Source organism: Dermochelys coriacea, chromosome 6 (genome assembly GCF_009764565.3).
Source record: "Dermochelys coriacea isolate rDerCor1 chromosome 6, rDerCor1.pri.v4, whole genome shotgun sequence".
In the NCBI taxonomy this organism is placed as follows: Eukaryota; Metazoa; Chordata; order Testudines; family Dermochelyidae; genus Dermochelys; species Dermochelys coriacea.
Genome location: NC_050073.1, coordinates 42352236 through 42368179, shown reverse-complemented (window position 1 = coordinate 42368179; position 15944 = coordinate 42352236). Strand labels below are relative to the sequence as shown.

The 15944-nt window shown below is 43.6% G+C and overlaps 1 protein-coding gene across 11 annotated transcripts in view; it reads left to right on the top strand.

Annotated features, from left to right (window-relative positions):
• The window catches only part of NELL1 (neural EGFL like 1), a 411949-nt gene that overhangs the window by 91573 nt on the left and 304432 nt on the right, over window positions 1–15944 (top strand). For 9 of the 11 annotated variants that reach the window (XM_038406763.2, XM_038406767.2, XM_038406764.2 and 6 more), the window contains 3 exons: window positions 5046–5128; window positions 12260–12394; window positions 13233–13335. In XM_038406763.2, coding sequence (XP_038262691.1) covers window positions 5046–5128; window positions 12260–12394; window positions 13233–13335 — 321 coding nt within the window. The remainder of the gene's footprint in view (window positions 1–5045; window positions 5129–12259; window positions 12395–13232; window positions 13336–15944) is intronic. The other 2 variants (XM_038406768.2, XM_038406766.2) reach the window with 1 other exon arrangement.

Here is a 15944-nt window from a genome sequence, read left to right as displayed (position 1 = left end):
CAACCCACAGTGAGGGATTAAGCCCTGCAATCCCAGTGTGGGGTGTGTATGCTCTGTCACAGACACCCCCTTTGAGAGGGTCCTTGCCGATGGCCCTTCTTCCACATCTTCCACTCCTACCAGGAAAAGAAGTCTGCATTTGTGTGGGCCTTACCGGGTTGGTGGGAACTTGAAAGTTGTATGGCTGGAGTGAAAGTTACCACCTCATGACTCTGGCATTGGTGTCCTTCAAAATGTTAAGCCATCGAAGTTGGTGACAAACTGGAAGGGGTTCCCCAGCAAGTAGTACCTCAGGGTGTTGATCACCCATTGCACCTCTAGGGCCGCCTCCTCTATCGCTGAATACCTCTTCTCTTGGGGAAGAGTTTCCTATTTGATGCCCCTCTCCCTCATCCTCCTGGACAACACCGCTCCCAATCCTACTTCTGATGCATCGGTCTGTAATATGAAAGGCCTGTTGAAGTCTGGGTGAAATAGCACTGGCTCCCTAATTTAATCGATCCTTCAGTTCATGGAAGGCCTTCTCGCACTTGGCTGACCACTGTACCTTGTGGGGGTGAGAGCTCTTTGTTAGGTCCACCAAGGGTATCGTGAGCATTGAAAAGTTAGGCACAAAGTGCCGGTAGTATCCTGCCAGGCCCAGGAATTGGCATACCTGCCTTTTTGTTGTACGTGTTAGGCAGTCCCATAAGGCTTGTACCTTGTCCACCAGGGGACATAGTCTCTTGGCCCACCGTATATCCCAGATACGTTACCTCTCGCTGCCCGAGGTGGCACTTGGATGGGTTGGTGGTGAGTCTGGCTCCTCCTAGGGCTTGCAAGACCGCTGTGAGGTGCTGAAGATGTCCTTCCCATGTGGGGCTGTACATCACTGTGTCATCTATATAGGGCGCTGCGTATGGGTTGTGAGGTTGTAACAGTCTGTCTGTAAGTGGTTGGAACGTGGCTGCGGCCCCGTGCAGGCCAAAAGGTGTAGTGATGAATTGGTACAGCCTGAATGGGGTAGGGAAGGCCATCTTCTCACGGGATGTGGGCATCAGGGGTATTTGCCAGTACTCCTTCGTGAGGTCTAATGTTTAAATAAACACTGTGTTACCCAGCCGTTTCAGTAGTTCATCCACTCTAGGCATACGGGTATGCATCGAACCGGGATATTGTGTTGACTTTCCAGAAGTCTATGCAGAATCATACAGTCCTGTCAGATTTTGCAACTAGTAGGATAGGGCTCTGCTATTTTCTTCATGATTTCTCCATGACCCCCGTGTCTAGCATCATCTGGAGCTCCCTCTGGACTGACCTCCACTCTTCTTCGGCAGTGGACGATGGTTATTGTGGACCTTCTGGCTGGGGAAGGAGACCATGTGGTGACTCACTAGCTCAGTCCGCACTGGGTGAGGTGACAGCATGGTGACAAAGGCCCTGACTAGCTCCCGCAACTCCTCCCGTTGCCCCGTGTCCAGTCCTACTCCAGTTGAGATGGGCGTGGGGGTCCATGAGCTCGCTGGCCAGTGGGCCAAGCTCTGGTTCCGGGGGGCATGGGGTGATCAGTAAACCCTCCTGGGTCTTCCACTCCTTTAGGAGGTTTACGTGATAAATCTGGACTTCTTTCCGTCTTCCCGGCAGCTGCACTTCGTAGTCTACAGGCCCCACCTGCCTAACCACCTCCAAATGGCCCTTGCCGTTTGGCCAGCAGTTTGGACTCTGTAGAGAGTAGTAGTAACAGGATACTATCTCCTGGTTCAAAAGGGTGCCGTCGTGTCCCTTGATTGTAGTGATGTGCCTGGGTCTGCTATGCCTGAAGGAGGTTTTCTCTTGCAAACACCCCGAGCTTCTGGAGCTGCTCCCAGAGTTGCAGCATGTAGGGGACTGAGCCAAGGCCTGTGACTCCTGCTCTTCCCAGGTCTCCTTTAGGAGGTCAAATATTCCCCGGGGCTGTTCGAAGGGTGAGAAGCCCGTAGGGGCCTGGGGAAGCTTCCACACCGCGAACAGCGGGGCTGCCAACAATTTGTCCCAGTGTTGCGGGTCATCCTCTACGAACTTCCTAAGCATGGACTTCGGTGTCCCATCAAATCTTTCTACGAGGCCATCTGTCTACGGGTGTTATACAGAAGTATTTTTTTTTCCCGGATATCCAGCAATCAACACAGCTTTGCCATTAGTTTAGACTGATTGGTTAGTATCTCCCTTTGTATTCCCACCTGGGAGAAGATTTTTCAGGAGCTTGCTGCTATAGTCGGTGCTGTGGTGTTCTATAGTGGACTGCCTCAGGGTATTGGGTTGCGTACTCACCACCGCTAGTATGTTTTGGCAGCTGGATCTACTTTTTTTTTCCCCCAGGGGCTCCACCAGGTCCAGGTCCAGGCCAATTCTCTCAAATGGCACCCCAACTACGGGCAGGGCGACCAAGGCCATCTATGGTACTCCCTTTGGGCCAGCCCATTGACATTCTGGACAGGCCGCACAGAAGTCCCGCACTTCATGGTGAATGTCAGAGCAGAAGAACCTTTGGGCCACTTGCTGTAGTGTCTTCTCCCTCCCCAAGTGCCCAGCCCATGGCACTGAGTGCGCCAGTAGTAACAGGTTCCTCCGGTACTTATGCGGGACTAGTAGTTGCTGTAATTCCTCCTGGGTCTGGGGCTCCCAGACCACCTGGTATAGACAGTCTTTGTGGACCTCAGACTGGGGTCTCTGCGGAGTTTTTCTTGGCACCCCATCCACGTCAGGGCTTGTCACCTGCTCCCAGGCCCTACTCAGTGTTTGATCCTCCCCTTGTTCCTTTATAAAGTCCCCTCTGGTGTCTAGGCATTCGGGTTTGTTCTCTCCTGTTGGCCCTGCCTCGGGGGTGGGTTGTGGAAAAGTACTGGTTGTTGGAGCATGGGCCATGAGCCCCCTCTTCATCAGACATGCCCTGTCTTCCTCAGGTGCCCGGTGACTCCAGTTCTGGACAATCCGATGGAACCCTCCCCAATCTTGTCCCAATATCACTGGTAGGCTAACCTCTGGGCAAAACCAACCTGGCACACCATCTCCTGGTGTCCATCCAACAACCATACCCATGCAGCAGTGTACGATTGTATATCTCCATGGACACATTACGTGAAGATGGGATCCCCTGTGGGATTGGGGAAACCTGTCAGATCGGCTTGCACCAGCATCTGACTACATCCCAAGTCGACTAGGGCAGTCACTGGGGTGCTCTCCACCCACAGGGTGAGAGGGCCTCTCCAGCGGGCCCGGGATGCTGTGGCTAATGCTTGGACACAGTTGTAATCCATAAAAGGACAGTCATGATGGAAATGCCCTTCCTGGTCACGCTCATAGCACTTCCCCCATCCCGGCTTGGGCGGGGCTTTTGTGCCTGGGCCTGCTGGCTTCCTGGGCAGCCCATTCCGCCTGTGACTGAGGAGCGGGTCGCACTGTTTTCTGGAGGGTGCTCCTCCATTTGTCAGGTGGAGCTGCAGGCTTACACCCCTTAGCTCATGCAGTCGGGTGACTCTCTTCAGAGGTTGGCCTGGGTCTCTGGGGGTCTTGGACCTTTTACCTCGCACCTCCAATCATCCAGCAGCCAGGTAGTCTTCCATCAGCGTGACAGGCTCTGAGAGCGAGGTTGGGCAATGACATTTCACCCACTCCCTTCCTCTGGAGGGGAGGATCTGCGTGAATTGCTCCAGCATTACCACTTCAGCCACCTGTGTCCCTGTAGGATTCTCTGGTTCCAGCCAGTGCCCACAATAGTCGTATAGCTTCTGGCCATGGCCCTGGTGCAAGACTCTGGTGGGTACCACTCCCGGTGGAACAGTTGTCTATAAATTTTGGGGGACACACCTGTCTGGTCAAGGATAGTCTCTTTGACCTTCTGGTAATCTAAAGCATTCTACAGGTCTAGATTGCGATAGGCAGCCTGTGTGGAGCCAGTCAAATACGGCACCAGAAGGGTGGCCCAGTGTTCCCCTGGCCACCGTGCTGCAGTGACAACGCTTTCAAAGGTGACCAGAAATGTCACCAGGTCATCACCAGGGCCCATCTTGTTCAGGCATAGAGGTAATCCTGTCAGGCCCCCTATGGCTCCCAACCTGCTGGCATGGACGTCCAGTGGGGGGGTGGATCTCCATAACATTGCCATCTGTTGCCTCAGGTGCTCCTGTTGGGCCTTGTGTAGGGTGGACACCGCCCCCAGTAACTGTTGCTGCTGTTCCTGCTGCTGGGCCAATTGCTGCTGCTGCTGCTGAGCTGCCATCTGTTACAAAAGCTGCACTTGCTGCTGCTGGCTCTCCAACAGCCATTTTAGGACCTTCTCTGCTTCCATCCCCGTAGGTCACTAGGGAACCCTCACAGCCAAAAGAAAGAACAGCCACCAAAGAAAAATAGGGGAAAGAAGAGGGGTGACTGTAGCAGGTCTCTCTTTCAGTGGCCCCCCCCGATCCTGATCATTGCCCATATTCTCCAACAAGTTGTTGTGGGTCAGGCACACCTTCCTGGGGCGGGGCATGAGTCTTGATAGGCCTGTGGTTATGCCTGCCAGGGCTGCGTGCTCCAGTGGTCAGAATCACTAACTGCACCCCAGGCTCGGGGCTGTGCGGCCTACCGACCCGAGTCATTAACTGCTCCCTTGTGGCCCGAGTAAGTCACTGTCAGGTTGGGCCGCCACCCCAGAGTTGGCGGTGGTCAGGATCCGGGTCCTCTCTCTCCACCGAGTCCCAACCCAGGGTGCTGTCAGTGGTTGAGGATTGCTGTCAGCTGGTTGGCCTCCATGTCATGAAGTGCCTGTGGCCCTGCAGCAGGAGCAGTCGGCATACCTCCTTCCCCTGCAGTGGTCAGCTCAGACTTAGCCAGGCTGCTCCCTCTTATACTGGTATTGCACTTCGAGTATGCCCAGTAGGGCTGTGGAGGCCTGGCTTCCTGAGCCCACAGAGAGAAGTTAGCGCCTGCAGTCCCAGTACAGGGCACTGACACTCCGTCACACACACATTAATGATGTTTTAACAGTATATCAGTCTTCATTGATTTATTGTTTTCCCCCTCCCCCCCCCGCTTCCTTTATTGAGCATGCCCAACCTGCAGTGATTTCTTAAGTCTGGTGCAAGGAATCATGGATTTACAAGAGCTCCTGGCAAAAATGACTACAAAAGTAAGTACCTGAATTCCATTGTCAGTTCCTCATCCTGTTCCTCATTTCCCTCATATTCAGAGTACTACAAAAGCATTTACACATTTGCATCTGCTTTACACTATCCTAGTAGAGCTTTATTCCAATAGAGCTACCTGTAGTGGATTTTCCATAATGCCACTAAAGCCTCATCCAATTTCTATAGTATTTTAGAGGACTTTTACAAATGCCTATTAATTAAAAGAATGTGTAATAACAAACATGCTTACTACTAAAGGGTCTGATTTTTAAAGAAACCATAGAATGTGTCCCTTTACGTGCCAGCAGGTAAGTGCAGGTACAAAGAAGGGTAAACTCCCCAATGATCTTATTTCTGAGGTTTTCCCAAACTGGCAGTATGTGTGCATTTGCCCCAAATGGAACGGGCAGTGGCACTACTCCCCAAACTTGAAGGTTCTTTGAAATCTTCAGGAGGCTAGGGCAGGGTCTTCATACAGAGGATTTGTCTCTCCTTGCCAGTTCTGGAGACTCCAGTGGCTCACACAAATACCCAGGCAATTCCATTGGAGCCACTGCATTTTCTCTCTTCAAAACACACTTTTAAGGGAATTAACACAGGTCCAGGCTACACTAATTCTCTGCTGCCTTGTGGTGGTAGTAAGGGTGAATGGGAAGATGCTTCTCTCTCTTAGCTCTGCTACAACCCCACAGCCAGCTCTCATTTTAGCCTTTGGACCTCCAATTGAGGCTACTTATGGAGACTGGGGGCTAGTTAAGGAATGGGATGATCTGTGTTAAGGGGTGTGACCCAAGGACCTCTTGATGTCCAGTGGCAGAGGACACAGGTTAAGGATCTCCAAAAGGGGTCATGTAAGGCCTCTATTGAAAGAATGTCATCACAATCATTGTGAAATGTGTGAGCAGATAATGTGGAAGGAATTATGTATGTTATCTTTTTAAGGCCTTCTAGTTAAAGGCATATCACTCAAAGATAGCATGTGTTGAGACAGATTTTTCCAGACAGGAGGTGGTAGACACTTTTATCTCCCTGGTTGACCGTTGCACATTATTTCTTACAATGGAAGTCTATTTGCATATTGAATCTAATGCTAATGAACAGATAGTGACTGCTGCAGGAAAAACCAAAAACAGCCGGGGTTATACTTTTAGGAGTATAACGGAGTATGATGGTACACCGGGTACATCTTTTAGTCTTGGTAGATCAGCTGCCAGCAGACTTGATTTTATGAAAGGAGGTTCTCAGCCATCCTGGTTGAAAATACTGGGAAAAGGACTTGGGATAAGCTATCCTTTAGGCTATGGGAGTTAAGTTTAGGTTTTAGAAAGCATGTTATGATTTTGTTTTATATGTAATCATTTTGTTTCCAGTATTCTTACTTCTCTTTGAATCTCTGTTTTTTGACAATAAACCTATTCTTCTTTTTACTATAAATATATCTAAGGGCTAGTCTACACTGCTGAAGCTGCACTGCTGTAGCGCGTGCGGTGAAGATCCGCTATCCTGACAGGAGAGCGTTTTACCATCAGCATAATTACTCCACCTCAGCGGGAAGCGGAAGCTATGTCAGTGAGAGAGTGTCTCCCTCTGACATAGCGCTAGTGTGAACAGCGTTTAGCTCAAGGGTTGACTTGCGTTGCTCAAGGGTTGACTTTTTCACACCGACTTTTACATGGCTTTTAACATCGACTTAAGCGGAAGTGTAGACAAGTCCAAAGTGCAGTGAGTTAAGCAGAGTGGCAATCCTGATTTGCATCTAGTAAATTGGTTTGTACTATTCCTTTGGGAATGCTCCATGTGGTTAACATTGGCAAACCCATCTGGCCTATGATTAATTCTATCATCTAAACAAGAATTAGTTATCTCACCTGATGTGCTGCTTATATGCTAATTACTTTTTGATCAATATGTAACTACAGAATCACCTGTAGGTGCATTTAATTACAGCATAGTTACTGAGCATGGTTTTCCCAAAGTATAATCCATATAGTAACCCTGAGTATTATAAAGATGGTAAACTCATGATATATTTTAACTTGTGAATTGTACCTCCTCAGCTGCCCTTAGAACTCTTTCCTTCCTAAAAAGAAAGCTTTTAATTTTAAGCACGCCTGCATTATACTGATAGTCTGTTCACCCAAATGGCATATTTTGGACAGGCTCACTCAGAGAATAAGAAATGTTAAGCTTTTAGTTCACTTTACTGCTGGAAATGTGAAATAGAGTAATTTATTTTAAGCCCTGTTGGTGGTATGAGCAAGTCCCAGTTATGTACTGTATTGAGTGACTTGCTCTCTCTGCTGTTAATTATATTTTTGCTTGCTAATACATTTTTTGGGGCCAAATAACATGCTGTTGATACTCCGAAGATTGCATGTTCCCATACAGCGGTGCTGGGATGACCTTTTTTTTTGCTTGTTCCTTTCCCCCAATAAGGTTGTTTTGCTCTCCTTAGTAATGCATTAACTAAGTGTTTTGCTGCATTAGCTATAGCAGTACTGTTGTTCAGAAAGAACACAAATAGCAGTGCAAGAAGTTTTAATTGAGACAAATGCAAATTAAAGATGGTGGGATTTGAAAACAGACATTTTAGAGGTGGATTTTCACGCCACAGTCTTAGGGAGCAAACTCAGGTCCTAAGTGATGTTTCTGCAGTTTTAGGTATACGCTAATGTTGTGTTAATATATGTCTGCGCTAGGAGTGGGCTTGGAACCAGTGTACAGCTGCCCATGGAGATTACTTTTGCCAGAGCAAAGAGTATGTATTATGAAATACATAACAATGACCCCCTAATTCTCTCCCCCATTCAGAGAGTTGCAAAATATGAACTTGGCAGCCTGCAAAAATTGGGTTCCATGTCCACTATTGCTTTTAGGCTGTGGTATACCAGAAGCTTGAATTTGTCTGTAGATTTGCATATGGTTACAATTTTACAGACTCAAAAAAAATGGTGTTTGCAATGTCAGTATGTAACCAAGAGAATTACAAATGATGACAAGTAAGGCATGTAGTGAACTAAGTATCATTACACTGTCTTTCCCCCGCACTCTTCAAAGATTTGAAGTCAATTTGAACTAGGCAATGTGATGCTTTTAAAAATGCATAGAAGTGTAGCTTTTCATGGTGGGGAAGGAGTTTGAACTTTTTGCATTATCCCCTACACTCTGCTGTTTCATCTCTTTAATTTTGCAAACTTAAATAGAAAAAGGTAATAGATCAAACTGTTAAAAACTTAGTTAAAATATAAATTAATTTGGGATAAGAAGGACAGGTTAATTTTCACTATGCCCATTTACTATGCCGTCTATGGAATGTTAGGTGGTGTTGACCCTAAATGGGTCAGATCCTCAGCTACTGTAAATCAATACAACTCAACTGAAACAAAGGTCTTTGAAAATGGAGTGCAGTTCCTTTTTAATAAACTAGGGGGTCACACTAGGAAGTGTCTTTTTTATTGTAATCAGATGTTTCTTTTAGTTACTGGAGATTTCCAGCCCAAAACTTCTAATTAACTTTACTGCTTGCCAAATCTTAACAGGGTAACAGTCAAAAGGTTCAGTGCTTGGTTTGGTTGGCATAAATGCTGAAATGTTTAAGGGCAGAATTTACGTTAACATAACCCTATTAGCTTGGTTACACCTTCGATTTATTTGGTCACAAACATTTATTTGAAATACACGAACATTTTGACTCAAAGTTTTCTGAAGCTCTCATGAGAATGGAGTTTTCTTTGTAAGATTTCTGGTAGTTCCTGCATCTGGATGGCCCACAAGTAATATATCATAAGAACAGTCTTTTTCTTCAGCTTCTGGTTTGGAAAAATGAAAAAAATGATAGGAGAAATAGTTCTGAATAGTTTTCTGAATTTTCAAATAACTTGGAAATTAGGTTCAGACTAGAAATGGGTGGCTCAGTAGTGGAGTGACATTCCACACCCCATTGGTTCATTCCTATTCCTAATCCATCTAAGACTTCAGGGCCTGAGAATTTCCACTGATTTTTCAAATCTTTGACAAATCTATTAATGCAAAATTGGCAGCATTTGGAATGGCATTTCAGTTTGTAACTCATTTAATTTTGAGGATATCATTGTTTTGTTGTGCTTAATGGTGATTTTTCAATTATGTTTGAGAGTTTAAATACAAATGGAACATTTCTATTCGATTCCATATAGCAAATGCCAGCTAAATAATAATTCAGAAAAGATAAACCTTGTGTGCTGAGATACAACCGTTGACCTATTAGTATCAGAAAGTTCATCGTTGCATGTCTTCATATCTATAAAGATAACACTGACATTTTATGTATAGTTGCAAAGATAAATACATGCCAAAGGTAATACTGACCATACACATCTCTGATTTACTAATAGACTAATTTTACATCCAGAGTCGTTCTTCAGAGTAAGAAGTAGATGTTGTGTTTTATTAATGAATTTATATAAATTCAGTGCAACAGTGAAAGTCACAAAATATGCAACTTTTAGTTGATTAGTATTAGCATTTGCTTCTCTCCTTTATTGCTGTTACAGGAATCAACACCAAAAAAAATCAAGAATTAAATGCCTTTTTCAAACCTCGCTTTTGTAAAACATCATTTCTCTTTTTGTGTTCAGTTTATACAGAATCATTATAAGAAATAAAAATGATGAATTTTACTTTTTTGTGTTTAAAAATAAAGACTAAAGAAAAGGTACAGGTTAAATAAACTGTAACAAAATATATAGATTAAACACAATTTTAATGCAGTGAAATGTATTCTACTTTATACATTATAAATATAGAAACCCTTTTCAGGTCACTGCTGAAAACTGGCAGGATTAGCAGTTCAGTAATAGGATGATTTTTGCCTTTAAAGTATGAAAGCATTTTTTAAGTCACAAGATCATGCTGGCTTTGGGAGGGCTGAGTGTCCATTCCAGTAATATCCCAGAATCCTAATTTAAGGAAATCAAAAGCTTTTACTCAAGGCCCTTTACTCTGGAGGATTGAAGAGTGGGAAATAAAGACATTTCCCTAGTATCTTCTGCTCATCTTTGTTCCTGAATCTGCTGGTGTTAGAGATTGATGGGCAGGGTGGAATATTCCCATTAAAATGGATAATGGTGGAAGTCTTGAGAGGCTTTTTGCAAATATATAAAATGCAGGTAGATACCAATATAAAAATACTACAGTATTGTACAGTGGTCTCTCTAAACAGTGCAAAAATGCTTTTGTAAGCTGTAATGTTTTGAACAATCCTGTAAAATACTGTAGTATGCCATTTATAAGAGTGATCAGGGCTAGTATTCATCTCACTTTGGGCCAGATTCTGATACATTCACTACAGTGGGACTACTCATGCAGTAATGTGGTGCTTAATGTGAGCAAAAGCATCAGAATTTGGCCCTTTGAGAAGTTCTCACCTGCTCTGGGATTTGTGGATTTCTGGGAGAGATGGCTGTTTTTACGTTTGAAGGATGTGGAAGTTGAGTCCTGCCAGGAAGTTTGAAGAATTAGTAAATGGGACTGAGTAATTTGGTTCTTATTCTGCATAGCAGAGGATCTTATATGTGGTAGATATGTATTGGGGGATATTTATTCTCTGTGTTGGACCTCATCACAGGGTAGCTGGTCCCTGTGCGTAGACCAGTTAAAGAGGTCAGGGCTACATGTGGAACTACAAGGGTCAGTCAGAGGGCAAGAAGAGGAGACGTGATTGGGGCAGGCTCTTCCTGGGGAGAGAAACCACAGAAGAGTGCAGCCAGTTCCTGTGGTGGGTCCCTGGAACAAAGGGCCAGGTGCTCAGGGAGGTGGTCCTGGGGTTGTGTTCCAGAAAAGGAAAAGAACTGGCTGAATGAGAACTGGCTGCAAGAAGGGAGCTGGCTGGCACTGGGAAGCTGCAAGAGACCCTGGGAAGGGAGGTTGTGAAATCCTAGGGCAAAGGGTGAGGTGAGGAACTGTTTATTTTAATCTGTTATGTGCTTATGTTTGGACAAATAAACCTATTTAAAGAAGACTGGGCATGGCAGCAAGTGTATGTGAAGATAGGGAGAATCCCTGCTCTGTCACCTAGGATAGAGAATGTGGGCACTTCAATGCAAGGGTAGATTGAGGAAGATAGTGGCAGAGGGCGATTGGCCACGATATTACAGATCACTCCGGAATCTTCATTTGCATGGAGTATTCTTTGTTTGGGGGAAGCCTGGGATGACCTATGTGAACATGGTGACAATAATCTGTGTGGGTGTGTTGGGGAGGATGGGAAGGAGCATGTGCGCAGAAGAAAAGTATAAATTACTCTTAGTATGGACAACAACTTGGAGAGATCATCTTCCCTCATCTTTGCCATCACATGGACCCCCTCCCTCCTGTTTGCTGTTACATGGACAGTCTCCCCTCCCATTCACTATTATATAGCATTCTTCGGGCATATATGGCAGTTTCTTGCCTGGAAAAGTACTACTAGGAAAAGATTACTTTTAGCATCTGTTAATTCATTTTAGCAGCTGGCAATGAGGAGATGCTGATGGTATCATGTGACCAGCCCACTCTCTGCTGTCTACCAGCAAGTGCTCTGTGGGCCACCAGTGGTCCATGATCCATAGTTCGGGAAAATCTGTTATACAATACATTGAAATGTCGTCTTTTCCTTGTAAATCATAGTAGCTTTATATAATGTAAAGGTCTTTCTGCAACCTGTTAATGTTAAACAGTGTAGAGATGGGTTGAACAGAAGGAATCCGAGCCTGACAGCATTCTTGCTCTTAAGTTACGTATATGCCGGTAAATGAATAATTCAGAATATTACAAAGATTTCCTTTTTTGAAGTTTGAACTGAAAGTACCCAATTAATTAATAATCTGAGATCCCCAAGAGGTACATTTTTAATATCTTGCTGGGGTTCATTAGATTAGAAGAGCCAATCATACAGATCATCAACTGGCATACATTAGTTTATCTCCGTTGAAGTAAATGGACACAGGTTGATTTGGTTCTGGCTCAGTGGGTCTTCTGTTTAATTTGTTTTTCAACTGGCATAATAAAATTTGATTCAGCCTAAAGTCAGTAAGCTGCTGCTGCTTTTGTTCTTTGCTTTGTTAAAACCATGTGTATGAATTACAGAAATTACATAAAGTACCTTTCACTTCTAGCTAAATTATGCAGAAACGAGGCTTAGTCAATTGGAAAACTGTCATTGTGAGAAGACTTGTCAAGTAAATGGAGTGATCTATCGAGACAAAGACTCATGGGTAGAAGATGATCACTGCAGGAATTGCACATGCAAAGTAAGAATCTTCTAATGGGTGTAAGCGGTAGGATGCCTAATTATAGTGTGAATGGTCCTTGAATACATAATGCCAACTCTGAGATTTATTACTTTTTTAGTTTGCACCCAGTGACAATGTGAACAATTGAGAGGAAGTGGCAAAGAATTGCCATTTCTTAAATGAATACTTAGTAAATAAAATCTGCTTTCCCTTGACAACTCTCTCATTCGTTCTAATTGTATCTGTAAGAAGCTCACCATTTTGCAGGGGTGGAGGGTGAGAAATCATACTGTTGTCTGTGTTTGGTTCAGAATAGTTTCTCTGTGTGTGAGACAGAGAGAGAGAGAGAGAATTATCTTAATTTTATTCATAGGTGCTCAATTGCATCCTGTATGGTAACAACATGCAGATCCTGTTTTGGGTGTTTATCATTTTGAAAACCTGTGGAACAGAAGAGAATTAGTATGTAAATCTTGTCTGGTTGAAATTATTTGATAGATATCTGAAGAGTACCTTTGTTTGCCCAAGAAAATAGAAAACTGATTGTTAAAATTTTGAAGATGATTGACAGAGCCTGCAAAAGGTGGTGGTTATGTTCTTGTAAAGATGGTATTATTTTTTGTCTAATCCACGTAAATAGCATGGGCAAGTGGGATAAGACAAAGATGTATATCAAAATGGTAATGGGGGTGGCTTAGTTCATATGGGTAGCAGTCAGATAAGACTTGTTGCTGTAGGAAGGATCTGAAATCCTTAGCGCTACTTTCGTTTTCTGGTACTTTATATAATTGTGCTTTATATAAAATATAAACTAACATACACACATCTGAACTTCATCTTTCTAACCTTTGCTTAGAGTGGAGTAGTGGAGTGCCGAAGGATGTCCTGTCCCCCTCTGAACTGTTCTCCTGACACCCTCCCAGTGCATATGGAAGGCCAGTGCTGCAAAGTATGCAAGTGTAAGTACATTACAATTGATATTTTCCTCCCACCTTTCATTTTAACTGGAATCACACTTGTCTTGAAACTAGGAGCAGTTGATTTCCCCCTCCCCCCTTGATTTTTCACAGGTCCCGATAAATTAATGCAGGGAACATGAGTCACAGTGGCAGCTTTGGTTAAAAAATGAATAAATAACTATTGGCTGAAAAATAAAAGAATCACCTAGGAGATACAATGCAGTACTGCATGTTTCTAAGACTATATTGCTACATTCTATTGGCATTAAAAAGGCCATGCTCTTGTGTGTACCTCTCCGAAGGAAAAATCTCTGGCTTCTACTAGTAGCTGTTAAACCCAATTGATGTTAATTAGTGTGAAGCAGTTGGTTTGTACTTATCATAAGTACGAGGTAATAACTTTAAGTTTGGCTATTTGTCATCCTTTCTGAACTGAAGGTGGTTCTTTGTATATTGTGGATTTTTTTTTTTTAGTAAAATGATATCAGCAGAATAAGGAAAATTCATGGTTTTATCTAGCCTATAATCATCTGCGTTGTGTGCAGTAATGGTTTATGTAATTTATTGCAGACCAAATGAACGTGGAAAAGAAGACCACCAGTAAATTCTGTAGTTGGCCCAATTGATGAAATTCTCTTATCTCATCTACAAATGGAAGGCCTATGTGGAAAAAAAAAAGTGTTTAACACTCAGGACTTAAATGGAGCTGAGGGGACAAAGTCAATTGAGCATATGTGTGCTCAAGTACACAGGACTAAATTTCTTCCTGCTCTCATGTATGAAGAAAAAGTGAAACCTTTTTTCCCCTTATCTCGCCCACCTACAGGTTCTGGGCACAGCTATTCTCCATTCAGACTAGTCAATGATGTAAATGTTGACTGATTTAGGATTAATTAGAAACAACAACAACAAAAAATCCCAGAAAAAAATCAGATTGCCAGTCTTTGATTCCCCCCTTTAACTCCAAATGGACATCCATGAATTCTGTCAAAAAAAGGGTGCACCTATTCAGCTTAGTCATGAACATGTGCACAGCTCCCACCTTTTCCTCCATTATACACTGGCCCATGAGTAATCTGTGCACAAAAGGACAAATAATTTATGTTGTAAAACTTATGGATCAGGCCACGACTCCTAACTTTCACCCTGCCCCTGCACCCTCCAGAGCACAAGAACTTGTGATTCACCTGCTGAGAGTTTATGGAGAGTTCTTTTCATGAATCTGAGAGCTTGAGCATCTCTCTCTTGCTCTGCCTTTTCTGGTGTGCACTTGGCAACAAATGCCAGCCAGAATTTGGCTCAGAGGAATTCTGAAGGACTAAACTGTAGATTGAATGCAAGTCCCAAAGTGTAGACTGTGTTTCTGATTCTTTAACGGAATGATGAACAAACTCACTCTTAGTCAGTGATTGGCACCAAACTCAGCTTGTTATTCTGCCAAGGACTCAGCATGTCAGTCATTGGAAAATGATGTATGAAAGTTGATTGAAATTGATTGTAAGTGCCAGCTCCTTGACAGAATGATATGCTAGGGCCACAGTTAGTCATTTTTGGGTTTGTAGTGGCAGCCACTGAGGCTATCCACATTATTACACTGTGGGTGTTGATTTCTCTGCAGTTTCCCCATTTAGTCCTGGATAGAATCATCAGTTGTAATTTTCTGTCTCTAGGAGTTATTGAACAGCTTGATGGTTCTTTTTTTGTATCGAAGTACCAAGCAGTTCTGACATATGTTTAGGGATTTTAAAATTGGTGTTTCTGCTTTCTTCTCTGCCATCTTGTGTTAACCCCTCCAAACCAGCCTTTGGCAAGAAGACTAAAACTTTATTTGAAGCCCTGTGTTTCTTCTCTGTTGTAAAATTCCTCACTTTCTTTTCTGTCCAGTGTAAGTCCCACCCTGAGCTACAGGCAGTCAGGTGAGACAATAGAGAAAGAGTAAAAATATATCACTGAAGTTCATCTTTCCCAAAACAGTCATCTTGATGCAATCTAACACGTTTTTCTTAAGTGAGATCACAGTTGAGCTCATACTGAGCAATATAAAGCAAGGGCCAAATTTTCAAAAGAACATCTGCGTCCTCTTTGGAGATATAAATGAGATGGATTTTGAAAGTGCTCAGCACCCAGCTTCTCACAGTGGAAGCTGAGCTCTTGAGAAAATCTGTCTGCTTTGTACATGGTGAGAATTCTTTAGATTCTCCCATTTCCAGCAATATGAACACAGAGAGAGAACTCTGGGAGGTAGGATAGTGTCTGAAAGACTTTATGGATTATTCTAACATTTAGAGATATTTGGATGGAAAGTGCAACAAAAATCAAAAGAAATTTATTATGTAATTCCTCTTTGTCAGAAGCGAAGGATATATATACAATTGCCATCGCAGTATTGAAGAAGGCAGGTGAGGAAGGACCATTACTGGATGTGCCGTAATTGGCTTCATTGAGAAGCAACACACTGAAATCTCTCAGTTCTACTGACAAATGTCAAGTCTTATTGACTTATAGCATAGGACTCTAGGTCCCCATCCAGTGCAATAGAGTAAATGCAGGCCATACTTCGCTAGTCATTCTTCAAGAGAGTTGATGATGGGACTTTGGAGCACTGTCCA